The following is a 23,676-nucleotide window of genomic DNA, read 5'->3' as shown; positions in this document are numbered from 1 at the left end:
AAGACTTGTTTAAGCCCACAGCTAATATTGGAAGAAGGTTGGACCATGGAGCAGGAAGAGGAAGAGGACACCTGAACCCTTGCAGACGTCGGCAGCCATCTTGCTCCAAACACATGTCAACAGCCTTTGGTGAGGAAAGTAACTTAAGCTTTATGGCCTGGTATCTGTAAGCTTCTACCCCAAAAAAATACCCTATATAAAACTCAACAGATTTCTGGTACTTTGCGTCAGCATCCCTTTGGCTGACTAATACAAACTGTGAGGGCAAAGGATAAATAAATTGTGGTACATTTATATCATGGAATACTATTTAGTAATAAAAAGGTATGGATACATATAACATGAATGGATCTCAAAACCATTATGTTCCACAAAAAAAAGCCAGAAACAAAAATACAAACTGTATGATTCCAAGTACAAGAACAGATAAAACTATCTATAGTTCTAGAAGTCAAATGTGGTTGTCGAGATGGGGGAGAGATTGCTAGAAAGGGGACAAGCTTTTTTTGGGTGATGGAAGTATTCGATATCTTGTTTTGGGGGTGGTATATTATACCTTTATAAAAACAACAACAATAAAAGCTGTGAGAATGCTTACCTTGTGGTAAACTTCTTGCAAGGAACTCTGGGCACCCTCTGAAGCAGAGCCAATTGCTCGAGCATCACACTGTACAAAGGTCCCAGATGGGTCCATATGAAACCTAAAAAAAACCCCAAAAGAAGGGGATTAAAATACCTAAGGGTGGTGGCATTTTATAGAACAAGGCTTCTCATTGAAAAAAATATAACTGCTTTGCCCTACAGCCAGAAAACACCACTGAAATACTGGGCATAGATCCAAAAGATGTTCAATGTCTGGAGAAACTAGACCTTTTAAAGTATGTTTAAGAAAACTAAAAAGTTTCTTAGGGGGTTAGGAAAGAAACTTGGTATATAAAGTATGGCACTTGTTATGCCTACTTTAAAAATATTTGAGGATAAGGATCAGATCAACATTCCAAATAATAGCTTTAAATACATCCTGACTATAGTAACAAAGTTACTTCTAATTCCTTCCAGAATTAGGACTGGTTACAATAGGGGAATTCTTCATAGAATTCTTACACTTGTCTTTGTATTGAATAGCATAGAATCACTGAACTTTCCTACAACCATACAATAATCTTCTCAGTAGATTTAAAATACCAGTCCCCACTACAAGTTAAAATAATTTCCCAGAAGAGGAAGCAGGAAAAAAATGGTAAACGGTACTTACAGCTGGGGTCCTTTCTCATCAACTCCTCCAAATAACAGTGCTACTCCAAAGGGACGAGACTAGAACGAAAGAGTAAATGGTTAAAGAAATGACTATAAAGTAAAGAGGGTGGGAGACTAGGGAAGATATGTTTAGAGGATAAATGTCTGAAGTAACAAAGAACAGTAAGACAAGTTGACACACGCATTATTCACCATGGCACCTGGATCTGCATCTTCTTCTCCAAACTGTAGAGCTAGATTGGACACAGCCTGGGTCACACTCTCCACTGTCATTGTCTCATTGTAGGTGAACCAATGGTTCTAAAAGAAGAGCAAAGAATGGTCTACCCTTTTAATAAGAAATGCATTAAAGCATTACACAATTTCACTGCATATATCCTTTTGAACTATGGTTGGAAATTAAAGGCTCAAGTTTATTTTCCTTTACTAACAGGACCAGGGTAGAAAGATAAGCCTAAATTCAAATGCTTGCAACTGGATGAGAGGATGAAAAATAGTTCTGGAAATAAGCTTATATCAAAAGGATTCTAAGCAATGACTATCTAGAGGACTACTCCCTTGAGAAACAAAGTTAGCTCCTCAAAGCACCAGGTTCAGCATACTCACAAAGTAAATGCTGATAGCCAAGCACCACTTTCCCTCAAAGACTCCATCTTACAGTCTGTTGGTGTTTAAGTTAAATGACTTATTCTGCAGGAATACCGTACTGACAGCAAACTGGTAAAATTTACCAATCAGATTTTTTCCCCTTACTAGTCTATTCTCCCGGCAGCAGGTGCTCAGTTGAAGAAAAAAAAGAGAAAGAAACCAGCTTCCTGACCAGTCAGCTTGTATAAATCATTACTCACGACAGGACAGATGTTATTTGCAAGCCTGGCAGCAAAGGCAATTGGAGGGAGAAAGTCCTTTAGTTATGACCACCTCCTGCCTTAATGCTCCCACAGAAAATCCATTAGGGCAATGAATGAAGTATAATTCATGCTTTATATTGAATGAGGCAAATCAAAAAGAAGTAGGCGAATGTCAGCACCACAGACCCTGGCTTCTTTAAAGCTGCAATAGATGGACGGCTAGACCCTAGCCTCAGTAAGTTAGACCTGAGGATTCTACCCCACATCACTCCCAAGAGGTGCTTTTTGATATTGACACAGATACCTGCAATACAGCTCAGGCAGCTGTATCACCACTAAGCAAGGAACTCAAGAATCATTAGGAGAAATGATGCTACTTTTACCTGTGTCTCCACTCTGGCTTTATCAATTAAGGTCTTTGCGTCAGCAATTAGCCCACTCATGGCACAACCTGCAATGTAAAAGCAACAATGACCCAGTGGCCAAATTCTTGAAGAACTTACACCTACTTGGGAAATACTTAAATTGTTGAGTGGAACCATGGTAGCACATGTTTCCCATGGCAATGCCTCCAGTAGATTAGATGGGAATGATCTGCACTGAATCTGATTATAATTATGTGACAAACAAATGAAATACCATCCACAATGACCCAGTAGAAGTTCAGTTGTTAAGAGAGGAGACAGAGAAGAGCAGCAGATCAAACACAAAGAAAGAAATGACCACATATTACCTCTTTAAGCATCCCTTTAGCATTCTTTCTAGACCTTGATGCCATCTCAAACTAAGCAAATACTGACACCCCAACCAGAGAAATAAAGAAAAAGAACTCTCCCTCTATGGGCTAACCAGGAAGACCTGAGAATAAAAGCAAAAGTCTCTTACCTATCCACCCCAAATACAAATTAATAGTGATATTAGAGGGAGATTTTATCTGGTGGTTTAAGATGCCAAGATGACAGCCACAACTGTTACTTTATACTCCAATAACTCAAATCTAAATCTCCAGCCTAGGTCTTTCTCCCAAGTTTTAGACCCATAAAGCCAAATGACCCCCTTAATGTGTGTATTTAGATATAACCCAGACTCCTCTATTCAACTCATCTCATTTCTCTTCTAGAGTCCATCTTCTTCCTTGGCCCTGACAACTAATAAGGTCCCAAGAACTGTCAATTTCTCATTAACCTGTCATTAGTTTTTTCCATTCCCCTGACACCGCCTTGTTAAAGCCCTCATCATCTCTATGTTTGGACTCTTTGAAAAATTTCTTAACTGGTCTCCCTGCTCCCAGTCTCAACCCCCATCATTCTTCCTTTAACACTATTTATCAGAGTGGTCTTTCTAGAAGTCAAATCTCACCACATTACCTCATTGCTTAAAACCTTTCCCATCAATGTAAAAGGACCAAGTTCAAGTTCTTTAGCATGCTAAAAAAAGATTGCCACTGTCTGACCTCGGACCCATCTCTTGCCACACTCCACCTCTGTTATACTGAACTGTTTCTACTATTGTATTTTATATCACCAAGACCTGGTCACTCTATTCCCTCTAACTAGAATGCTCTTCCCTGCTATATCCAGGCATTCGTTCACTTTCTTATCTTTTAGAATTAAACTCAGCTCAAGCATCACCTTTTTTGAATCCTTTTCTGAAAGCCCCATGACCATTGGCCCCAGGCAAAACTAATTATTTCCTCCTTTATGCTTCTATTGAGCATAAAGTACAGTCTTAATACCATTATCACTTAATTCCATTTACTTATGTAAATGTCTACCTCCAGTATTAAACTGGATGTTACTGAAGACAAGGACTTATTCCTCTCTGTATGCCTGGTGTCTCACAAAATGTCTGACATGTAGTAGGTTCTCAATCTGTTGAATGAAGTGACACTGACCTACCTCCAAAAGACAGGTGACTTGAGATAAAGAAGATAAAATATTCTAATGCTAAGTCTCAGTTTCTGTATCTATGTTAAGAGTTAATGCCAAATTCCCAGATTCATGGCCTTTGGTTCTTATGTCTTCAAACAATTATTTTACCAATGTTTCATTAATTATATGACTAGATAGGTTAAGGAAGGATTAGAAAGGAAAATTTGGATAGCCAACTAAAATGCAATGCTATAAATAAATAGAACTACTCACCCTGTAATGCTACAATGATGCCGGAAGTTTAGACAAGGGAATTACAACAGAGTCCCCTCAAAAAGGGGATGGGTGGTAGTGAAAAGATAACCAATCAGGCCAAAGTCTATTATTTTTCTACTCTCTGAATTTAGTGACGCTGAAGATAACTTTAATAGTTCCTGTTTTCTCAGAGGACACCTCTAGCTGTCCACATATGATCCTCCACTCCCAGAGGAGGAAATGCCCTACCAGGGCTAACTATGCATCAATGAAGACCCAACCATCCTAAGGAGCTGGCCTATGATTCAAACTTTACATAGTCCAACAACTCTTACACATGTCATGTCTAAATCTGAGTGAGAAGAAAACTCCTCGTACGTCAAAGAAAACTAATTACCCAGGCCAGATGCTACAGAACAACTTTCTCCCACTCTTTACCTATGTGAGCATCAATCTCTACGATTTTCTCAATGCTGCTAGGCTCCATGAGTGGGGAGGTAATTCTCTTCTCCACGGCTAGGCATACACCCTCTGATGTCTGGATCCCAATGGCTGTAGAACCAAGCTAAAGAGAAACATACTATGATTACCAAGTATAAATCAAAGAACAGTCTAATATACTCACCAGGAATCTCTGAACATCTTCACAAGACAGAAGCTTCACTCAGCCATATCTAGTATTCAGAGAACAAGGAATACCCTAAGAAGTAATATACTATTCTTATCAATGGCAAGAGCACTGACTTACAAAATTTTGTGCATCTAAGGGGGAAACGCAAAGAAGTCTCGAAAGCATCTGAAAAAAAAAAAGCAACTTAACATCAATATTTGTGTATATGTGTGTGTGGCAGGGGAATGACAACCCTAAAGTTCTAAACATAGTAGGCAAGAAAGTAATCAAACTAATTTTTTTCTGGAGCTAGTCTCTTTTTACTTGTTATCTTACTCTGTCCCAAAGGGTGTTATTTCCCAAACATACATGACCTCTAGAAAAGTAATTTGCTTAAAAAAAGAAAAACTCCACAATCACCACCAATATAAAAACATGAACTTGAATCACTGTCACAATTTAGCTTAAATTCATTGCTTCACCTCCATACCACCATCCTAATCACCTCTCTATACCTCAGTTTTCTTATCTGCAAAATGGAGATAACATTACCTACATCAAAAACATTAAATGTATTAATACATAAAATGCCTTAAATTGGTGCCTAGCATATAATATAGGAGCAGCAAATGTTCTTCTTCTAATATACCTAGATTACTCCAATAGCTTCCTGCTCAGCCTCCTCATATTTCTCTGTAGTAATGTATCTCTCATACTTATGGCCTGACTGACCTAATAAAATGCTTTCCATTATTATTTCTTCTTTTCTCAAGAACTAACCATCTCCCTATAACATAAAATCCAAATAAGCTTCCAGAGGCCCTAAAACATGATCTTGCTTTTCTTTTCTAAACTTATCCTTTACCTTTGCACCCTGCTTAGGCTCTTTCCAAATCCCCCCAGTCATTCATAAGCTTTCCATGACTAGATGTGCTTTCTTCCCTGGATTCCCATTATATTTAATTAGTTCCTCAGAGCAATGACTTCCAAGTGTGAGCCTCAGGCTCCTAGAGGCCTCAGTTACTGCAAAGGATTCCAAAGCAGTCCATGAATCTTTATATACAACCATGTCTGCAGACTGATCATGTCTTACACATACAAATATTAGTTTTCAAATGTGTAAAGTTGTGCCTTTATTTAGAAGTGTCACTAAATGTCTACCAGTTTTTTATCATGTATTTTCTTAATAGAAAGATGCATTATAGGAAATGAACTCTCAAAAAATATTATGTAAAAAATGGGTGCTCATACTTGTAGTTAAAGGAGCAGATTGAATATACACATTAGCTTTGCTCCTTCCTAAAGTCTTATAATACAAGATGAAAGGGCTTTTAAAAAGAGAGGCACATATCTGCTAGGGCAAAGAGAATGGGAAACTACAAAGCTACAAAATTTTGAAGCTAGAAAGCAACTGGGTTAGTGATAATTTATTTAACAGACCTGAGAAACCCAACTCCTAAGTCTGCAATGGGTGAAGTCAAGAAACAATCTTATTTATTTCATGGGAACAACGACAACAAAAAAATGAAGAAATTGTGGTAATAAGGACCTCTGGAAATGAAAATGAAAGAGGGACTAAAAATTGGAAGACTAGTTCAATGTCTACTTAAGAAACAGAAGTGAACCCCTAATGTAAATCATCGACTGTAGTTAATACTACAATTATTAAAATGTTCCTCCATCAATTGTAGTTAACTGCACCACATTAATGCAAGGTGTTAATCATGGGGGATGGGTATGTGGGAACTGTATTTTATGCATGATTTTTCTGTAAACCTACAACTCCTCTAATAACATTTAAAAACAAAACAAAAACCCCATTGGATTCCCAGATCCCCTCTCCTATGCTACAAAGCTAGAAGACTGCCCCTGCTCAAAGCTGAAGAAAACTCTTAGGTTTTTTTCTCTGGAGAGGGTAAAACACAGGCTCTCTGGATTGAAGGACACCAAGCACAGCTTTACAAATTTAATATTAAGAATCCCAACCTTCTTTACCCACTCAGCTCTCAGAAGTCAGCAGGCAGAAGTACTGTCCAGGCATGAAATGAAAATTGAGACAGTTGTCTATAGAGCAGCAGTTTTCAAAGCTGTTAGCCAAACCCCCACTAAGGAATAATTTTATATCATGGCCGAAGCACACAATGGGTACAGGTACATACATATAACAGAAACAAAGCTCCATGAAAAAAGGACTCACCAATACCACTGGCAAGGCATTCTCATATATACTGCTCTATTCCACACCCTAAAAAAGAAATGCTCTTTATGATCCATTAAATTGATATCAATCCCCACTAACAGGTCAAGGTCTGCAGTTGCAAGGCATATTGCTCTAAAGAATCTGAACAATTCAAGAGAAAAAAATTAAAAAAAAATTTTTTTTAATTCTTAAAGAAAAATAAGATCTTTCATCCATAAAAGAACAGAATGCTAAAAAGAATGAGAAAAAAATGAGAGCTTGAACTATGAAACTACAGAATGTATTCTACCAAAAGGAGGGAATAAATCAGGAAAGACGACAAAGCACCTAACACAAGAGAGTTAAAAGGAATCCCTAGGATGATGTTGACAGAAGATCCTAAGTCTACAGCTGTGTGGCAGGCCCAGAGAACAGCCACTGCAGATGAGAGCACATCAGAAGGCTACAAGATTTCTTTAGGAATCCTTAATAGGATGATATTTAATGCACTTCAATGTTTTGAGAAGACATCTGCATAATCTGGAGAGACTCTGGAGATGAATTATTGATATGTACATACTAAATTAAACCAGCTTTTTAAAAAGAGGATTATTAATTTCAAGGAAAACTGTGCAAAAATAGAAAAATCATAGAACACAAAATGGCTTAGCTGTGAATAGCAATTACATAGTTATGCTAATATAAACGTCAAACAATGATCTAACAAAATTATAAAATATATGATATATTCAGAGTGTTGTCCCCCACTATCCCCAGTAGGAAACTGTGTGTGTTATGGGGCCCCAAATCCTCAATCTCCAAAATTTAAAGTCAATTGATAGGGGAAGCTGATGTGGCTCCAGCAGTTGGGTGCCCGTCTAACACATGGGAGGACCCGGGTTCGATTCCCAGTGCCTCCTAAAGAAGATGAGCAAGAGAGCAAGTTGACCCGACAAGCTGGCACAGCGAGTTGAGGCAACAAGATGATGCAATGAAGAGACACAATGAGGAAACTCAATGAGACACAACAAGCAGGAATGGAGATGGCTCAAGCCACTGGGCGCCTCCCTCCCACATGGGAAGTCCTTGGTTCAGTTCCCAGTGCCTCCTAAAAAGAAGACAAGCACACAACTGACAGACAGAGAGAACACACAGAGAGCACAAACAAGGCGTGGCCAGCAGAAATAAATAAAATACATCTTAAAAAATGAATAAATAAATAAAGTCAATGGATAAGGTCTAAACAACAATAAAAATAAGCCAATTATCAACTAAAAGAGGTTTAAAGTGTTGCCTCTGAAGAGCAGAAAATAGAGGAAAGGAAGGTATCAGGGATTGCTGCTTTTTTTTTTTTTAATTGATTTTGTAAAAATATTACATTAAAAAAAAATATATATATATGAGGTCCCATTCAACCCCACCACTCCCCCCGCCAGCAACACTCACTCCCCTCATCATGACACATCCATTGCACCCGGCAAGTACATCTCTGGGCATCTCTGCACCTCATGGTCAATGGTCCACATCATGGCCCATACTCTCCCACATTCCATCCAGTGGGCCCTGGGAGGATTTACAATGTCCGGTGATTGTCCCTGAAGCACCATCCAGGGCAACTCCAAGTCCCAAAGGCACCTCCACATCTCATCTCTTCCTGCCACTCCCCATATCCATCAGCCACCTTGTCCACTTTTCCCACTCCAATGCCACCTTTTCTCTGTGGGCCTTGGATTGGTTGTGTCCGTTAGGGATTGCTGCTTTTGTTACAATGTTTATAAAACTATTTCACTACTGATTGTAACACTACCTGCCTGTATACCTTAAAAAATAGTCAGAAACCACTGCCACTGGAGGAGCAAATGTACTCAAATGGTTGAGCACCTGTTCCCTATGTATAAGGTCCCAGTTTGATCCCAAGTACCTCCTAAAAACATAACAAAACAAACAAACAAACAAACAAAAAAACCATTGGGGAGTGCATGTAGCTCAGTGGTTAAGCACCTGCTTCCCATGTATGTGGTCCTGGGTTCAGTCCCCAGTACATCTTTAAAAAAAAAAGGGAACCACTGCCACAGAAATTAATTTTGTACTTAGTATCCACTGTTTTATGTATACTAATCTTGAATCCCCAATTGGAAACGACAGAATTTAGATCTTGTTTTAATTTATTAGCTCAGTGGTTCTTAACCAGGGGCCATTTTGTCCCCTGCATGCCATTTGGCAAAACCTGGAGATATTTTTAATTGTTACAACTGGGGGATGGGTACTACTGGCTAAAAACCAAGAATGCTGTTAAACATCCTACAATGCACAGAGCAGCCTCCCACAATAAAGAATTATCCGGTCCAAAATATCAACAGACCCCAAGTACTGTAATTTTGTACAGCAAGTATTCTTATAGCATGAGAATAAATTCTCATCCTGTTCAATCTGGTATCTAACTTAAATAACTTCCTAAACTTCCATTCCAAAAAAAGGTCAACATTTTGAGATAGTCTATTTTATAAAATATACTTACATTTCCTCCCAGATATTTCAACATTACAAGTCTGCCTAAATTTCTCTCCCTCCCACTTTAGTGGGGACTACAAAGAGGAAAAGAGGAAGAGAGGAACATTGAAAGATATCTGTCTCTATGTAATAGTTCTTGAATGTAACTCATTAGCATAGTAACCAATGTCCAAATGCTCAATAATACATTAACTTTGATATTATTATAGATTTCCACTCCTTCCCCCCAAAAACCTACTCTGAAATCCTCAATTTCCATAATGAAAGTCAATGGATAAGACCTAGACAACAACAAAAATACATATAAGTCAATTATCAGCTAAAAGAGTTTGGAGTGTTGCCATCTATATTGTACTTCCAAGTGATAATTTCAACTTGTTCTCCATTTTGAGTTGTTCTCTACCTCCTTTCATACTACCAAAGCCTTAAATTTATCATATTGCTTTCTCATTGGCCAAGACAACAACAAAAGAGCCTGGATTTTTACACAATTTAAGTAACATCTACTAACAGCCATATCACTTCTCTACCCTAGCAGCCCAAACTAGGCTACAAAGATCAGATCATTTCTAGGTGAACTAGCCCTAAAGAGCTTAAAAGTAGCCTCCCCCACACACACACTGCCACCAGCAAATGAGAATTACTCCTAACTTGCACAGGTAGTCAAAATTGTTGTATTCAACTGAGGCTCCAAATAAATGCTACAAGCTTGGATGTGATAAACATATACTTCATAGTAATGTATATTTTCAATATACAACAGATTATCAGAAATAGAAATAGAAACTTGTAGCTGGCTCATCTTTTCTGTCCCCATTTCACAATGCTTCTGTCTTTAATTTTTTAAAAGATACTTAGATTACATAAATGTTACACAAAAAATAGAGATTCCCACATGCCCCACTCACCACAACTCCCACACTTTCCCACATTAACAACATCCCTCATTAGTGCAGTACGTTTGTTGCAATTGATGAACACATACTGGAGCACTGCCAGTAAGTATGGATTACAGTTTACATTGTAGTTTATACTCTCTCCCGCACAATTTTAAAGTTATGACAAGATATACAATGGCCTGTTTCTGTCATTGCAAAGTCATTCAGGACAATTCCCAAGTCCCGAAAATGCCCCCATGTTACACCTGTTTTTCCCTCTCCCTGCCCTCAGAACCTCTAATGGCCACTGCCTCCACATCAATGACATAATTTCTTTCATTGATAGAATCCCAATGAGTCTATAGTAGAATATCAATAAGTCTACTTTAGTCCATAGTTCATTCCCCAATCCTGAGGATTCTGGGATGGTGATGTCCCCTCCATCTCTTACTGAGAAGGGGCTTTGCTCCCACAGGGCCAATGGATGGGACTCTTCTTGCTTGCAGTTGTAGACTCTCTCGGTTCCTTGGTACAGAGGTGTCCATCATCACCTCCTTGTTAACTGTCCTGAGTGAGATCAATGAGCTGGACAGTAAGTGTTGCAACACTATTGAGATTCAGGGCCCAGCTGGCACATGACAGCCCAAAGATTTAAGTCTCCTGGATGTACACCTACCAACTCTAGTACTTATTACAGGTTCAAACAAAAGGACAGAAGAGCCATGTGTAGGGAACCAGAATTGAATCTAACTCTGTCACATTGGGGATCATAAATTCCAAAGTAGGGCCCACTGGCAAAGCCCCTACATCCTGAGTTATCTGCCCTGACTATAGTGTCTGGATGTCTCCAGAACCCTCAGGAGCCTCGCTATTTGGAATAGTGTCTACCTTGGCAGTCAATGAGAACCTGCTGCGATGTGCATAATTGTAACTTCTGGGATTAACCTCCTGACTCATTTTGAAATCTCTTAGCCATATTTACCTTTTCCCACTTTGGGTCAAGGTCTTTTCAGTTGCAATTTAGTTGGTACTTGGTAGTAATCCCTCAGTGCCAGGGAGTCTCATCCCCGGGAGTCATGTCCCACACTTGAGGGAATGTAATGTCTTTACATGCTGAGTTTGGCTTAGAGAGAAGCCACATTTGAGCAATAAGGAGGGTCTCAGAAGGTAACTCTTAGGCACCTTATAATACTAGGCTAAGTTTCCATTTCAGGAGTAAAGGTTCATAAGCACAGTCATCAATACAAGGGCCCTCCTTCACTAGTCATTGCCCGTGTACTCGGGATTCTTTCTTGCTGTTCCATTAGAGAAAGTGTCAGAGCTCCCCAGGATGGGAATTCAATATTCTTTTGGTTATTGTATGAATCTCCACCCACCATGACAATGCTCCATTAACATTTAAACATATTTATATGCCTTACGTTTATGCCCAGGTGTACTTCCTCCCACGTATCCCCTATTGCTGACACCCTGCACCAATGATCCTTCCCTGCCACAGTTACAACCCTTCTGTGATCTGAAACCTCTTCAAAAATGAAGCTAATAAAATAGCCAAATATAATTAATAAGAAAATGAAATAATAGTGAGTTTAAAAAATAAGACATAAAATACAAAAAAATTAAAAAAGATAAAAATTTAAAAAAAATTTTTGGGATAATAAAAAAATGAAAAAATATTTTGAAAGTTTTTTTTTTTACATTTTGCCTTTCATCACTGTAAGACCTGTTGTCCTGTATATACAGTGACATTTTCTTCCGTTTATTCCCCCAGTGTCTTACTTTTTTCAATTTGTCATCAAAGAAGTTTTAGGGCACAGGAAAGTCACATACAGAAAACAGGGGACTCCATATATCCAACATCCTCCCTCCTTTTTCCCCTCCCCTATCAATAACATTGTACATGTGGATGGTATGTTTGTTACAACTGATGTACAAATATTGAAAGATAGCTACTAACCATGGTTAATGGTTTACATTTTGGGCCATACACCTTTATAAATTTTGATGAATTTTAACGTGGCCTATATCCATCATAGCAAGATCCTACAGAACGCTTCCACCATCCCCAAAATGCCCCCTGTTCCATCTGTTCCACTCCTCCCTCCCTCTTCCCTCTGGACCCATGGCAAGTACCAGGCGTTAACTCTTGAAGCACAAGATTCATAGTTATTTACAACAACACTGAGGGCTTGACATACTGGTCTGTCCTCTCCTATTAGGCACCATCCTTGCTCTCAAGAGACTCCCACCCCTCTATCTGAGAACATAGTAAGCCTCCCCAGGAATTGGAGTCCACCACCTTCCTGCTCATTATGTGGGTCTCCACCCACTGATAGAACTCATTATGAAAAGATAAACACTCATACACTTCCTAGAAGCCTGCCCCAGGTGCACTCTGTCCCAAATGCCCCCATCCAACACCAAAACTTGCCATACTGCCAAAAGATCATTCCCAACATTGTAGCTTCAACCGCATACTGGCCAATCCCCAGTGTTCACCTGCTCCCTCCAACAACCCTCCCCCCAGTTCCATGGACAGTCCAACCCACCTTCTCGACCCTATCCCCCTGACAAACGAGCACCGCCCAACCCAATAGTAACACTGCACAGCTGTCATGCCCTCTACTATACAACTACATACTTCCACCACATCATAGATTTTTCCCTTACAGACACTGGTTCACAACCTTCTTCTCCCTTTCCATTTCCTGTAAACCTATCTTCCAGACTCTAGGTCTGTGAGTCTGTTCAATTTGCTTAATTCATATCAGTGAGGTCATGTAATATTTGTCCTTCAGGACTTGGCTTATTACACTCAACATAAGGTCCTCAAGATTCACCCATATTATCCGATATATTAATACTGTATTCCTTCTTAGAGCTGAGTAATATTCCATTGTATGGATATACCACAATTTGTTTATCCATTCATCTGCTGAAGGGCATTTGGGTTGATTCCAACTTTTGGCAATAGTGAATAATGCTGCTATGAACATTGGTGTGCATATATCTGTCCATGTCCTTGCTTTCAGTTCTTCTGGGTATATACCCAGCAATGGAATTTCTGGATCATATGGCATTTCTATAGTTAGTTTTCTGAGGATCTGCCATACTATTCTCCACAATGGTTGCACCATTCTACTTTTCCACCAGCAGTTGATGAGGGCTCCCATTCATCCACATCCTCTCCAACATTTGTAGTCCTCTCTTTTTTTAATAACCGCCAGTCTAATGGTATAAGATAATATCTCATATTGTAGTTGTTTTTTTTTTCTTATCTGGTTGCATCATCATCTTTTTTGGTGTGTTGCTCTGCTGCAGTGGTGGGGGTGGGAGGGCCTTGAGCCTCTCACTGCAGGTCTGGGATGCCTTTTTTCTTTTTTTTACCAGGTCCCGGAGATCGAATCTGGGTCCTCCATATGGTAAACAGGAGCTCAATTGCTTGAGCCACAGCCACTTCCCTCATTGTAGTTTTGATTTGCATTTATTTCCCTAACAGCTAGTGATGTTGAGCATCTTTTCATGTGGTTTTTAGCCATTTGTATTTATTCTTTGGAGAAGTGTCTATTCAAATCACTTGCCCATTTTTTAAATGGGTTGTTTGTCTTTTTATTTTGGAGATGTAGTATTTCTTTATATATGCTGGACATTAGGCCCCTATGAGATATATGGTTACCAAATATTTTCTCCCATTGAGTAGACTAATGCTTTCATCTTTATTTCTACATCTTCAACTAATCAAAATCTGTTTGCCCTTTTCCATATTCTTATACAACTATTTTCCCCAAACACTATTTCTGGCAGAGGTAACTGAGAGGAGAGCACAGCTCTCTTCAATTATGTGAGGAATTGTCTTATGGAAGAGATTTAAGCATCCCCTGTGGTTCAGAGGACAAAACTAGAGCCAACTGAAGGAAAATTTAGGAAGGCAGATTTCTGATTAAATACAAGAATAAATTTCCAAACCATTGAACTGTTGTCAAATAGAACAGGCTATCTTTGTAGTGAAAAATTGTCACCAGAACTACACAAAGAGAGATTATACAAATAGAGGCTGTTTGGGGATGTAGAGGTGATTTAAGCACAGAGTGAAGGGCTGAACTAGATCACTGATTCTCAATCTTGGCCAAACATTAGAATCACTGGGGGAAGTCCTTAAAAGTAGTCATACCAGGGAAGTGGATGTGGTTCAATTAGCTGGGCTCCCATCTACGATATGGGAGGCCCTGGGTTCGCGTCCCAAGGCCTCCTTGTGAAGGCAGGCTCACCTATTTGTGCAACGCCGCCTGGCCTGCAGGTGCTGTAGAGAACCAACTCAGCAAGGTGACACAACAACAACAACAACAAAAAAAGGGAGACAAGCAAAAACACAGAAGAGCGCACAGCAATGGACACAGACAGCAGACAGCAAGCAAAGCCACAAGGGGGGAGGGGAAATAAAATAAATAAATAAATACAGACACAGAAGAATGCACAGCGAATGGACACAGAGAACAGACAGCACGCTAAAAGCCGCAGGGGTGGGGGGGGGGGAATAAAAAAAAAGTCATACATACATGGGCCACAGCCTTACTCCAAACAACCTAAATCAGAATTTCTAGGGTGGGGGCCTAAACATCTTTCTTTTTTTCTTTTAAGCATTCCCCAGGAGTTCATTCTTAACACGAGATTTCAAGATTTTCAATACCCATGTTTTATTTTTCTGCCAGGTTTCTTCTTAAACACCCACCAACTGAAAAGCTATTTAGATTATTTATAATCTAAGAAATATAGATTCTACTTGATAACTAACTTCAGGTACAGTCAGATTACTTTCTAATTTTTTTTTTTTTAAGATTTATTTATTTATTTAATTCCCCCCCTCCCCCGGTTGTCTGTTCTCTGTGTCTATTTGCTGCGTCTTGTTTCTTTGTCCGCTTCTGTTGTTGTCAGCGGCACGGGAAGTGTGGGCAGTGCCATTCCTGGGCAGGCTGCACTTTCTTTCACGCTGGGCGGCTCTCCTTATGGGGCGCACTCCTTGCGTGTGGGGCTCCCCTACAAGGGGGACACCCCTGCGGGGCGCGGCACTCCTTGCGCGCATCAGCACTGCGCATGGGCCAGCTCCACATGGGTCAAGGAGGCCCGGAGTTTGAACCGCGGACCTCCCATGTGGTAGACGGACGCCCCAACCACTGGGCCAAGTCCGTTTCCCCTACTTTCTAATTTTTTGAATACCGGTTTGAACTATTACATTTTATGTTACAAGATTATAGGGTACATCTTTTAATCAGTCCCTACCCTCAAAAAGTTTTGAAATAGATGTTAAAGAATAGGATTGTTATAAAAATGGTGAATTGAGTAATGGTTGGCTAAAGGGAAACAGAGAACATATTCTAAAGAAATGACTAAAAGACAATTACTCCAAATGTCCTGCCAGCAAAGTGTTAGGTTGCCACAAAATTTCAAAAAGTATGTCATTTGTTACTATACCTTGATAGCCTCAATGGCATATTCCACTTGAAATAATCTTCCTTCAGGAGAAAAAGTATTCACGCCTCTGTAATTTAAAAAACAAAAACAAAAACAAAAAACATTAAAAATTGTCAGAAAAACTAGTCATAGAGATAATGACCTCAAGTTCCTTGACATCTAGCTCAGATGGCTGGCCCCAAGATACGCATATTATCATCATTCTCTTCTTTGCTCACACTAACTGTTGCTACTTTTTGGTAAATTATGTTTCTCAAGGGAGTGGAACTCACACATAGAACATACCTCTCTCCTATTCCCAGAAAGTCTTCCCAAACTGATCAAATGACAGCGGGTACCTTTTCTGCATCAATCCTAAATCAACTTAAAATTTCTATTGTAATCTCACGCCCTAAAACTATGAAGCAATTCCCAAAAAAACGTGCATTTATTTTTACCGTCTTCCCATTACATGCTCTAATGTTAAAATTTTTATCTTTCAGTAAAAGTTAATCACAAGCACATTTCTCTACTTATTTGTATGAATCAGTATTGTTATCATAAGAATAGACTAAGATGCAGGTAGTTCCTAAAGCCTAACCTAGTTCATTCACTCAGTGCCTATGTATACCGTTTAACAGGCCAGATTGCTTTTCTCTCCAAAACACTTCCCTACCTCTCCTTGTTCCAATTTGTTCGAAACTCCTGTGGAGAAGCACCATCAATCATGGTCTTACCTATAAAAGCTCCCAGTACACAATGGGCACTTTAGCCTTTCTGTATCAAAATGGCAGAATGATAGGCTTCAGGGCTCCATCCTGTACAGAATTTTTGAACAATCAGAATGAGCTGTCAAAAACATCTTTCCCAAAGCTCCAAAAAATAGTTAAAGGACTGCATAACAGAACACATGCCGAATCAAGAAAAGACAACTTAAAAGCAGTAGAATCTCCTGGCACGCTTGCTGGCTACCCACCTCTCACAGGCTCAGTGCAGAGGTGGCCTACACCCCAGTGTGGGTTGCTTGCATGTTTCCAGAGGGAGCAGGGTAACTCTCATACATTTACTGGGAGCATGTATGTCTGGCCCAATCTGTCTGAGGCCCAAGAAACTGAACCAGAACATACGTTGCAGTCTCACTGTTCCCAGAACTTGTCCTGCCTATAGAAAACAGCTCACAGAGTTCTCTCGAGAATGCTATGGGAGAGCAGTCAAGTCATGGCTGACTAGGGCAAGGGACTGCATACAGTGCAGTGCCCCGGACCATGAAGAACCCGTTTCCTAGGGAAGGGGGAACATTCACATCTGTGTAAATGGGAGAATTTGAGCACCACATGAACAGGCCCAAGACCCACATGCAGAAAGGATGAGGGAGACCATACGCTTTGGCCTTGAGCTATTCTCTAAACTCAATGTAAGGATAAACTGAAGGAGAGCACTGGCACAGGTCAATCTATAAAGACTAAGAAAAGTGGTTTTTTTTCCCTTCTCTTTCTTGTTAGCTTTTGTCATTCAAGGAAAGCTGTGTCATAACACTAGCTGGATACTAGCTTAAAGACCAGATAGATACCTCAGACTCTAAATTCCAGTGATACTTTAAAATATCAAAATGTCCAGGTTTCAACCAAAAAATTACAAAACATACAAAGAAACAGGAAGTGATGGACCAGCAAAGGAGAAAAGATCTCAAAACCACGACTAGACTTGGGACATACCAAAGACTTTTTTTTTAAGGAGGTATTGGTGATCAAACCCAGGGCCGTGTACATGGGAAGCAGGCACTCAACCACTTGGGCGACATCCACTCCCTGCAACAAAGACTTTTTTTTTTTTTTTTAAGATTTATTTACTTATCTTCTCCACCTCCCCAGTTGTCTGCTCTCTGAGTCCATTTGCTGTGTGTTTTTCTGTGACTGCTTCTATCCTTACTAGCGGCACGGGCAATCTGTGTTTCTTTTTGTTGTGTCACCTTGTTGTGTCAGCTCTCCATGTGTGCAGCGCCATTCTTGGGTAGGCTGCACTTTCTTTTGCGCTGGGTGGCTCTCCTTACGGGGCACACTTCTTGCACGTGGGGCTCCCCTACGCAGGGGACACTCCTGCGTGGCACAGGACTCCTTGAGCACATCAGCACTGCGCATGGGCCAGCTCCACACGGGTCAAGGAGGCCCGGGGTTTGAACCGCAGACCGCCCATGTGGTAGGCGGACGCCCTATCCATTGGGTCAAGTCCACTTCCCACGACAAAGACTTTAAATGAGCTCAAAGAGCTAAAGAACTAAAGGAAACCAGGAAAATGTTAGATGAACAGAGAGACTATCAATAAAGAGATGGGTATTATGAAAAGAAACTAAACAGAGAATTATGAAAAGGAAACAAACAGCTGAAGATAACAGGAACAGAAATTAAATTCCCTAAAGGGGTTAAAAAATAGATTGGTGCTGGCAGAAGAAAAAATCAGTGAACGTGAAGATAAGACAATTGAAATTATCCAGCCTGAGAAACAGAAGGAAGAAAGAATGAAGAAAAGTAAACAAACCCTGAGGGATCTGTGGGGCACCATCAAGCATACCAATATACATATTGTAGGAGTCCCAGAAGAAGAAGAAAGTGGAAGAGAAAACACTCAAAGAAATAATGGTTGAAAACTCCAAATTTAATGAAAAACATAAATATATACATCCAAGATGTCCAATGAACTCCAAACAGAATAAACCCAAAAGACCCACACCACAACATATTGCACTTATACTGTTGATCACCAAAGAAAAAGAAAGAATTCTGAAAGCCACAAGAGAGAAGCAATGTGTCACGTACAAGGAAATCACATAAAGATTTCTCATGGGAGGGAAACGGACTTTGGCCCAGTGGTTAGGGCGTCCGTCTACCATATGGGAGGTCCGCGGTTCAAACCCCGGGCCTCCTTGACTCGTGTGGAGCTGGCCATGCGCAGTGCTGATGCGCGCAAGGAGTGCCTTGCCACACAAGGGTGTCCCCCGCGTGGGGGAGCCCCACGCGCAAGGAGTGCGCCTGTGAGGAAAGCCGCCCAGCGTGAAAAGAAAGTGCAGCCTGCCCAGGAATGGCGCCACCCACACTTCCCGCGCCGCTGACGACAACAGAAGCGGACAAAGAAACAAGATGCAGCAAATAGACACCAAGAACAGACAACCAGGGGAGGGGGGAAGTTAAATAAATAAATAAATCTTTAAAAAAAAAAAAAAAAGATTTCTCATGGAAAACTACGGAGGCAGGAAGGCAGTGAGATGACATATTTATTGCTCTGAAAGGAAAAAAATTAGTAGCCAAGAATTCTACATCCAACAAAACTGTCTTTCAAAAATGAGGGAGAGGATAAGACATTCCCAGATAAACAAAAGCTCAGGGAGTTCATCATCACTACTCTAGCCCTACAAAAGATGCTGAGGAGAGTTCTGCAGTTTGAAAGGAAAGGACAATAGACAAAAGATGAATGCCACATGAAGAAATAAAGATCTCCGGTAAAAGAACATCATGTATAAATATAAATGCCAGTACTATTACATTTTCACTTTCTACAGAACCTAAAAGGCAAATGCATAAATGTAATGATAACTCAGTGGTTTGGGACTCATACAAAATATAAACATGTAATTTGAAACAAGAACTATAAAAAGGTGGGGAGGTGGAGGGGTCTAGGAACATTATCCGTGTATACTACTGAAGTTACGTTGTATCGAAGCAAACCAGATTATTACAGATTTCAATGACAAATTTAAGCCCCACAGTAACTACAATGAATATATCAGAGAATGTACAAGCTAACAGAGACAGAAAGTAGAGTACAGGTTGCAGAGGACAGGGAGAGTGAGGATTTAATGCGTAATGGGTATAGGGTGTCTGGGAAGATAGGGAAGTTTTAGTAACAGAAAGTGGTAAAGGTATGGCAACGTTGTGAATGTGATTAATCTCACTGAATGGTATGCTTGGGAGTGGCTGAGATGGGGAATTTCATGTTGTATATATATTCCCGCAATTTGAAAAAACAGAACAACTAGAGACAATGAAAATGAAAATGAAATGTGCAATCCTGGATGGGATCTAATAAAGGAGGAGAAAATGGCTCAAAAGGATATTTTGTGGGATGGTGTATGGGAATCCTGTATTTTATGCATGGGCCTTCTGTAAATCCTCAACTTCTCTAATAAAGAAAAGGGAAAAAAGGACATTAAAGGAACATAGGAAAAAACTGGAATATAGACTACAAGTTTTATACCAACTGCACTTAAGACGGTTACTAAGCGAATATCCTTGTTCTTAGGAAATGTACATGGCAGCATTAATGTTCATGGGGCATGATATATGCAATCTACATTCACATGTTCTGAAAATGGACTGATAAACAGATATGCAGATGAATGGCTAGATAGATAATGGTAAGGCCAACGTAGCAAAATGTTAATATTGGTATCTGGGGGTTAGGGGTTTGCTGTAAGTCTCTGTATGGGGTTTGTATTATGTTTGAAACTGTCCTTTAAGTTGGAAAGCATTTCAAAATAAAAAGTTAAAAATATATATTTTAACAAATGAACAGAAATGGCTGATCCTTGATTTATAGTTTGCACTATATACCAGGTAATAATGATATATAGTACAGTGTTTTCAAATCACGTCTTATCAAAGAAATTCTTTTGATGAAAAGAAAGTTTATATACACCCCAATATGTGAAACAGATAATAACTAAACTGAGCATTTACTATATGCCTGGCACTGTTACAAACTGATTTATAACACTGCTATAAAATAATTTAATTCACTTAATTCATAGGATTCCTATGAAGTAGGTTTTCTAAGGTAGATGAGGCAAAAAAAAAAAAAAAAAGATTAATCTGCCCAGTCACTTGGCATATGAGGCAGAGCAGGATTTAGAACTCAGGCAATCTGACTAGAGACCAAGCTCTCAATGACTCCACTTTTACTATCTCTGGGAATTACACTAGCTAAATCAGGGATGAAGGAAGAATCCTGCTCTCCTGGTCTCCCATTTGCTCGAGGTCATTACGATAAAATTTAGAACTCTAATGAACAGTTTAAAATCACTGGGAGAAAAGTCTGAGGTATAGAAGTCCCAGGACTGAGTTCTAGTTCTGCCACTTACTAGCTAAGTAAACAAAAGTATATCACAACTGCTCTGAGCTTTAATTTTCTCCTCTGAAAAGCAGAAATAATACATGTCCCGCTTCTGTCACAAGACAATTAAGTGTTGAATTGTATAGTAGCTGAAAGAACTTTGTAAATTGTAAAGCACAATGTGGATATAGTAGTTTTTCACTCTAATTTTAAAAACTTCACCCTAGGTAGGTCTTACTGTGTTCTCCCTAATAAGGGTTTTGCTCTTGGCCCTCTTCGCGAACTTCATAACCCCCTGGGTTATTTTATCTATCCAAATACCAACTACTCCTAAATCTCAGTTACAGGTTTGACCTCTCCTGAATAGTCAATCTGAACATCTGCTGATCATTTCCACTTGATTTCCCATTAGCACCTAACACTTAGCATTTTCCAATCTCAAATAGTATCACCTTAAAAACTGACCACCCTTGCAAAATCCTGCCTTTTCAACCTCATTTTCATTTTATAACACTTATAATCTCCCAGTTTCCCAAGCTAGAAAGTTCTTAATGCTCTGACTCATTCCTCTCCCTCCTCCCCCATATTCAACCATATGCCAAATCATATCAGTTCATATCAATTCCTCCTCCACAGTAACTCATCACTCTCTTCCTTCCATTCTCAGTGCCCTCATGACCTTTCACCTATTATAAAAGTCTCCTATAGTACACCACCTCCTATGGCCCTGACTCACTCTTTCCTCTAATCCAGTCAATTAATCCCTATAAAACACAATGTGATTATGTAACTTCTTAAAACAAAAATTAAGGACACACCGTTGCCTACAGAATAAAACCCAAACTATTTAACCTTGTATTAAAAAACCACCAATATCTAACACCATCACTTTCCCAAACATGCACTGTACTTTCCCACTGCATCTCTTTTATTTACCCCATACTCTCTGCCTGAAATACACTTACCCTGTCTCTATTAAAATCTTACTCTTTCTTAAGACCCAGTTTAACAGTTCCTTTGTGAGCCACTCATATTGAATTAACTCTCCCTCTTCAAAACTCTACAGTGTTGATTTGAATTTCTCTAATGATGTTAATAATTTCTGTCTCATGGTATATTACTTTTTAAAACAGTTCTTTAAGAGACTGGCCCCTATATAAGGGCAAGAATCTTGGTTTTGTTCACTGCTGTGTGGCCAGCACTTAGAACAGTGCCTTGTACACAGCAAGCAGCCAAAAACATTAACCAATTTGAATAAGAAGGGGGTATGTCAATAAATAAAGTAATTGATCACATAACCTTTATAAAGGTTTTCTGAAAAGGATAACAATTTCCATCATGTACACACCCCAACTCAAAATTATATCACACAAAGATGATCTCTTCAATGGTCTGGAGGGTAAATTTTTAGCAACAAAGCTATTTCATGCGATAGTAAGAAAAGCTGTCAGTTTTAAAACTTGACACACATCTTCCATGAATCAACAAAAGTATGAAGCGGTATTCTCAGCTGACAAAGCTGAGGGGGGTCAACCTTATTCTTGACAAGAAACGCAGCTTCTCAAACCACCTAGTACAAAGAAAATACCTGCCTTTCATGGCTCTCTTTGAAACAATATCTATGTGAAAACGCAACTGATCAAAACAGAAACTGAAAGTAAAAATCTTCACAACATAAAAATGTACAATTTAATATTACTTTAACATTCCCAAGCTCTTAAAGGTTTTTCTTCTTTTGGATAAACACAATACCCTCACAAACCTGATTTTCAAAAATATTCAATTTAGCCTCCACACACCCTAATATTGCCTTGCTTTAAAATTTATAAAAAGCCAAAAAAGTCTTGGTCACGTGGAGTCTGTAAGCGGAATCTCTAGTGAACCACCTCAAATTCCAGTTGCTATAAAATCAGACTCCAGACATTAAAATATCTGGGCACAGCGGAGACTGCCTCCGCGCTTTTACAAGAAACTATACATCCCAGCATGCCCTACTACGTCTCAGTCCGATGAAGAGCTGCTCTTTCCCCACGTCTGAGGACTGAAAGCGAGGGTGTACTCCGAGAAGGAAAGAGGAGCTGAAACTACCAAGCCCATTAAGAACTCCCGAATGCTCTTCCTTTCCGGCAGCACGTTTAAGTTATTTAAAAAGGCAGTCACAGCACGGAAAGATGACCTGTGAAAGAGGGATGACCCCCGCCCTTCTCTGGGTTAAAGGTCGCAGCCCTGACCACCCCCACCCCCCACCCCCCCAGCCTTCTTCTCAAGCACACACCGGAGCTTCTCGCTTTCACACCGACTTAGGACCCAGCAGTGACTCAGCGGTGGGACAAGCGCGGTCGATTCGCCCAAGGCGAGCACAGAGAATGGCGAAGGCGGCTAAGGGATCCCCCAGACCCGGCCAGACGCGGGTTCCTGGAGCGCCCCATGACACGGCAGAACCCAGGCCGAGGCCGGGCCCTGGGCCTGCCCACCCATACCCCCAACTCGGCCTCTCCCAGCCGCACGGACCTGTCGTACTCAGACCGGGTGAGGAACATGGCGAGGGCAGCAGAAGGCAGCAGCGGCTATCCCGGGCTTCTGAGGGCAGACACGACTCCGCCAGCACCTAACTCACCCACACCGCCACAGAACCCGGCGCCCTGCTCCCAACTGCGCGTGCGCCCGCGACCCCTTCAGCCCGCCTTCCTCTGCTCGCCTCCTATTGGCTGAA

The 23,676-nt window shown here is 40.2% G+C and overlaps 1 protein-coding gene across 1 annotated transcript in view; it reads right to left on the bottom strand.

Moving 5' to 3' along the window:
• The window catches only part of PSMA5 (proteasome 20S subunit alpha 5), a 29,821-nt gene extending 6,184 nt beyond the window's left edge, over positions 1–23,637 (bottom strand). The window contains exons 1-7 of the mRNA XM_058303081.2: positions 23,475–23,637; positions 15,882–15,948; positions 4,673–4,799; positions 2,492–2,559; positions 1,450–1,557; positions 1,256–1,314; positions 599–701 (exon numbers count right to left, since the gene is read on the bottom strand). Coding sequence (XP_058159064.1) covers positions 599–701; positions 1,256–1,314; positions 1,450–1,557; positions 2,492–2,559; positions 4,673–4,799; positions 15,882–15,948; positions 23,475–23,503 — 561 coding nt within the window. The 5' untranslated portion in view covers positions 23,504–23,637. The remainder of the gene's footprint in view (positions 1–598; positions 702–1,255; positions 1,315–1,449; positions 1,558–2,491; positions 2,560–4,672; positions 4,800–15,881; positions 15,949–23,474) is intronic.
• Positions 23,638–23,676: the final 39 nt, after the last annotated feature.

Source organism: Dasypus novemcinctus, chromosome 9, assembly GCF_030445035.2.
Source record: "Dasypus novemcinctus isolate mDasNov1 chromosome 9, mDasNov1.1.hap2, whole genome shotgun sequence".
NCBI lineage: Eukaryota > Metazoa > Chordata > Mammalia > Cingulata > Dasypodidae > Dasypus > Dasypus novemcinctus.
This window is presented reverse-complemented; position numbering and strand designations above follow the sequence as displayed.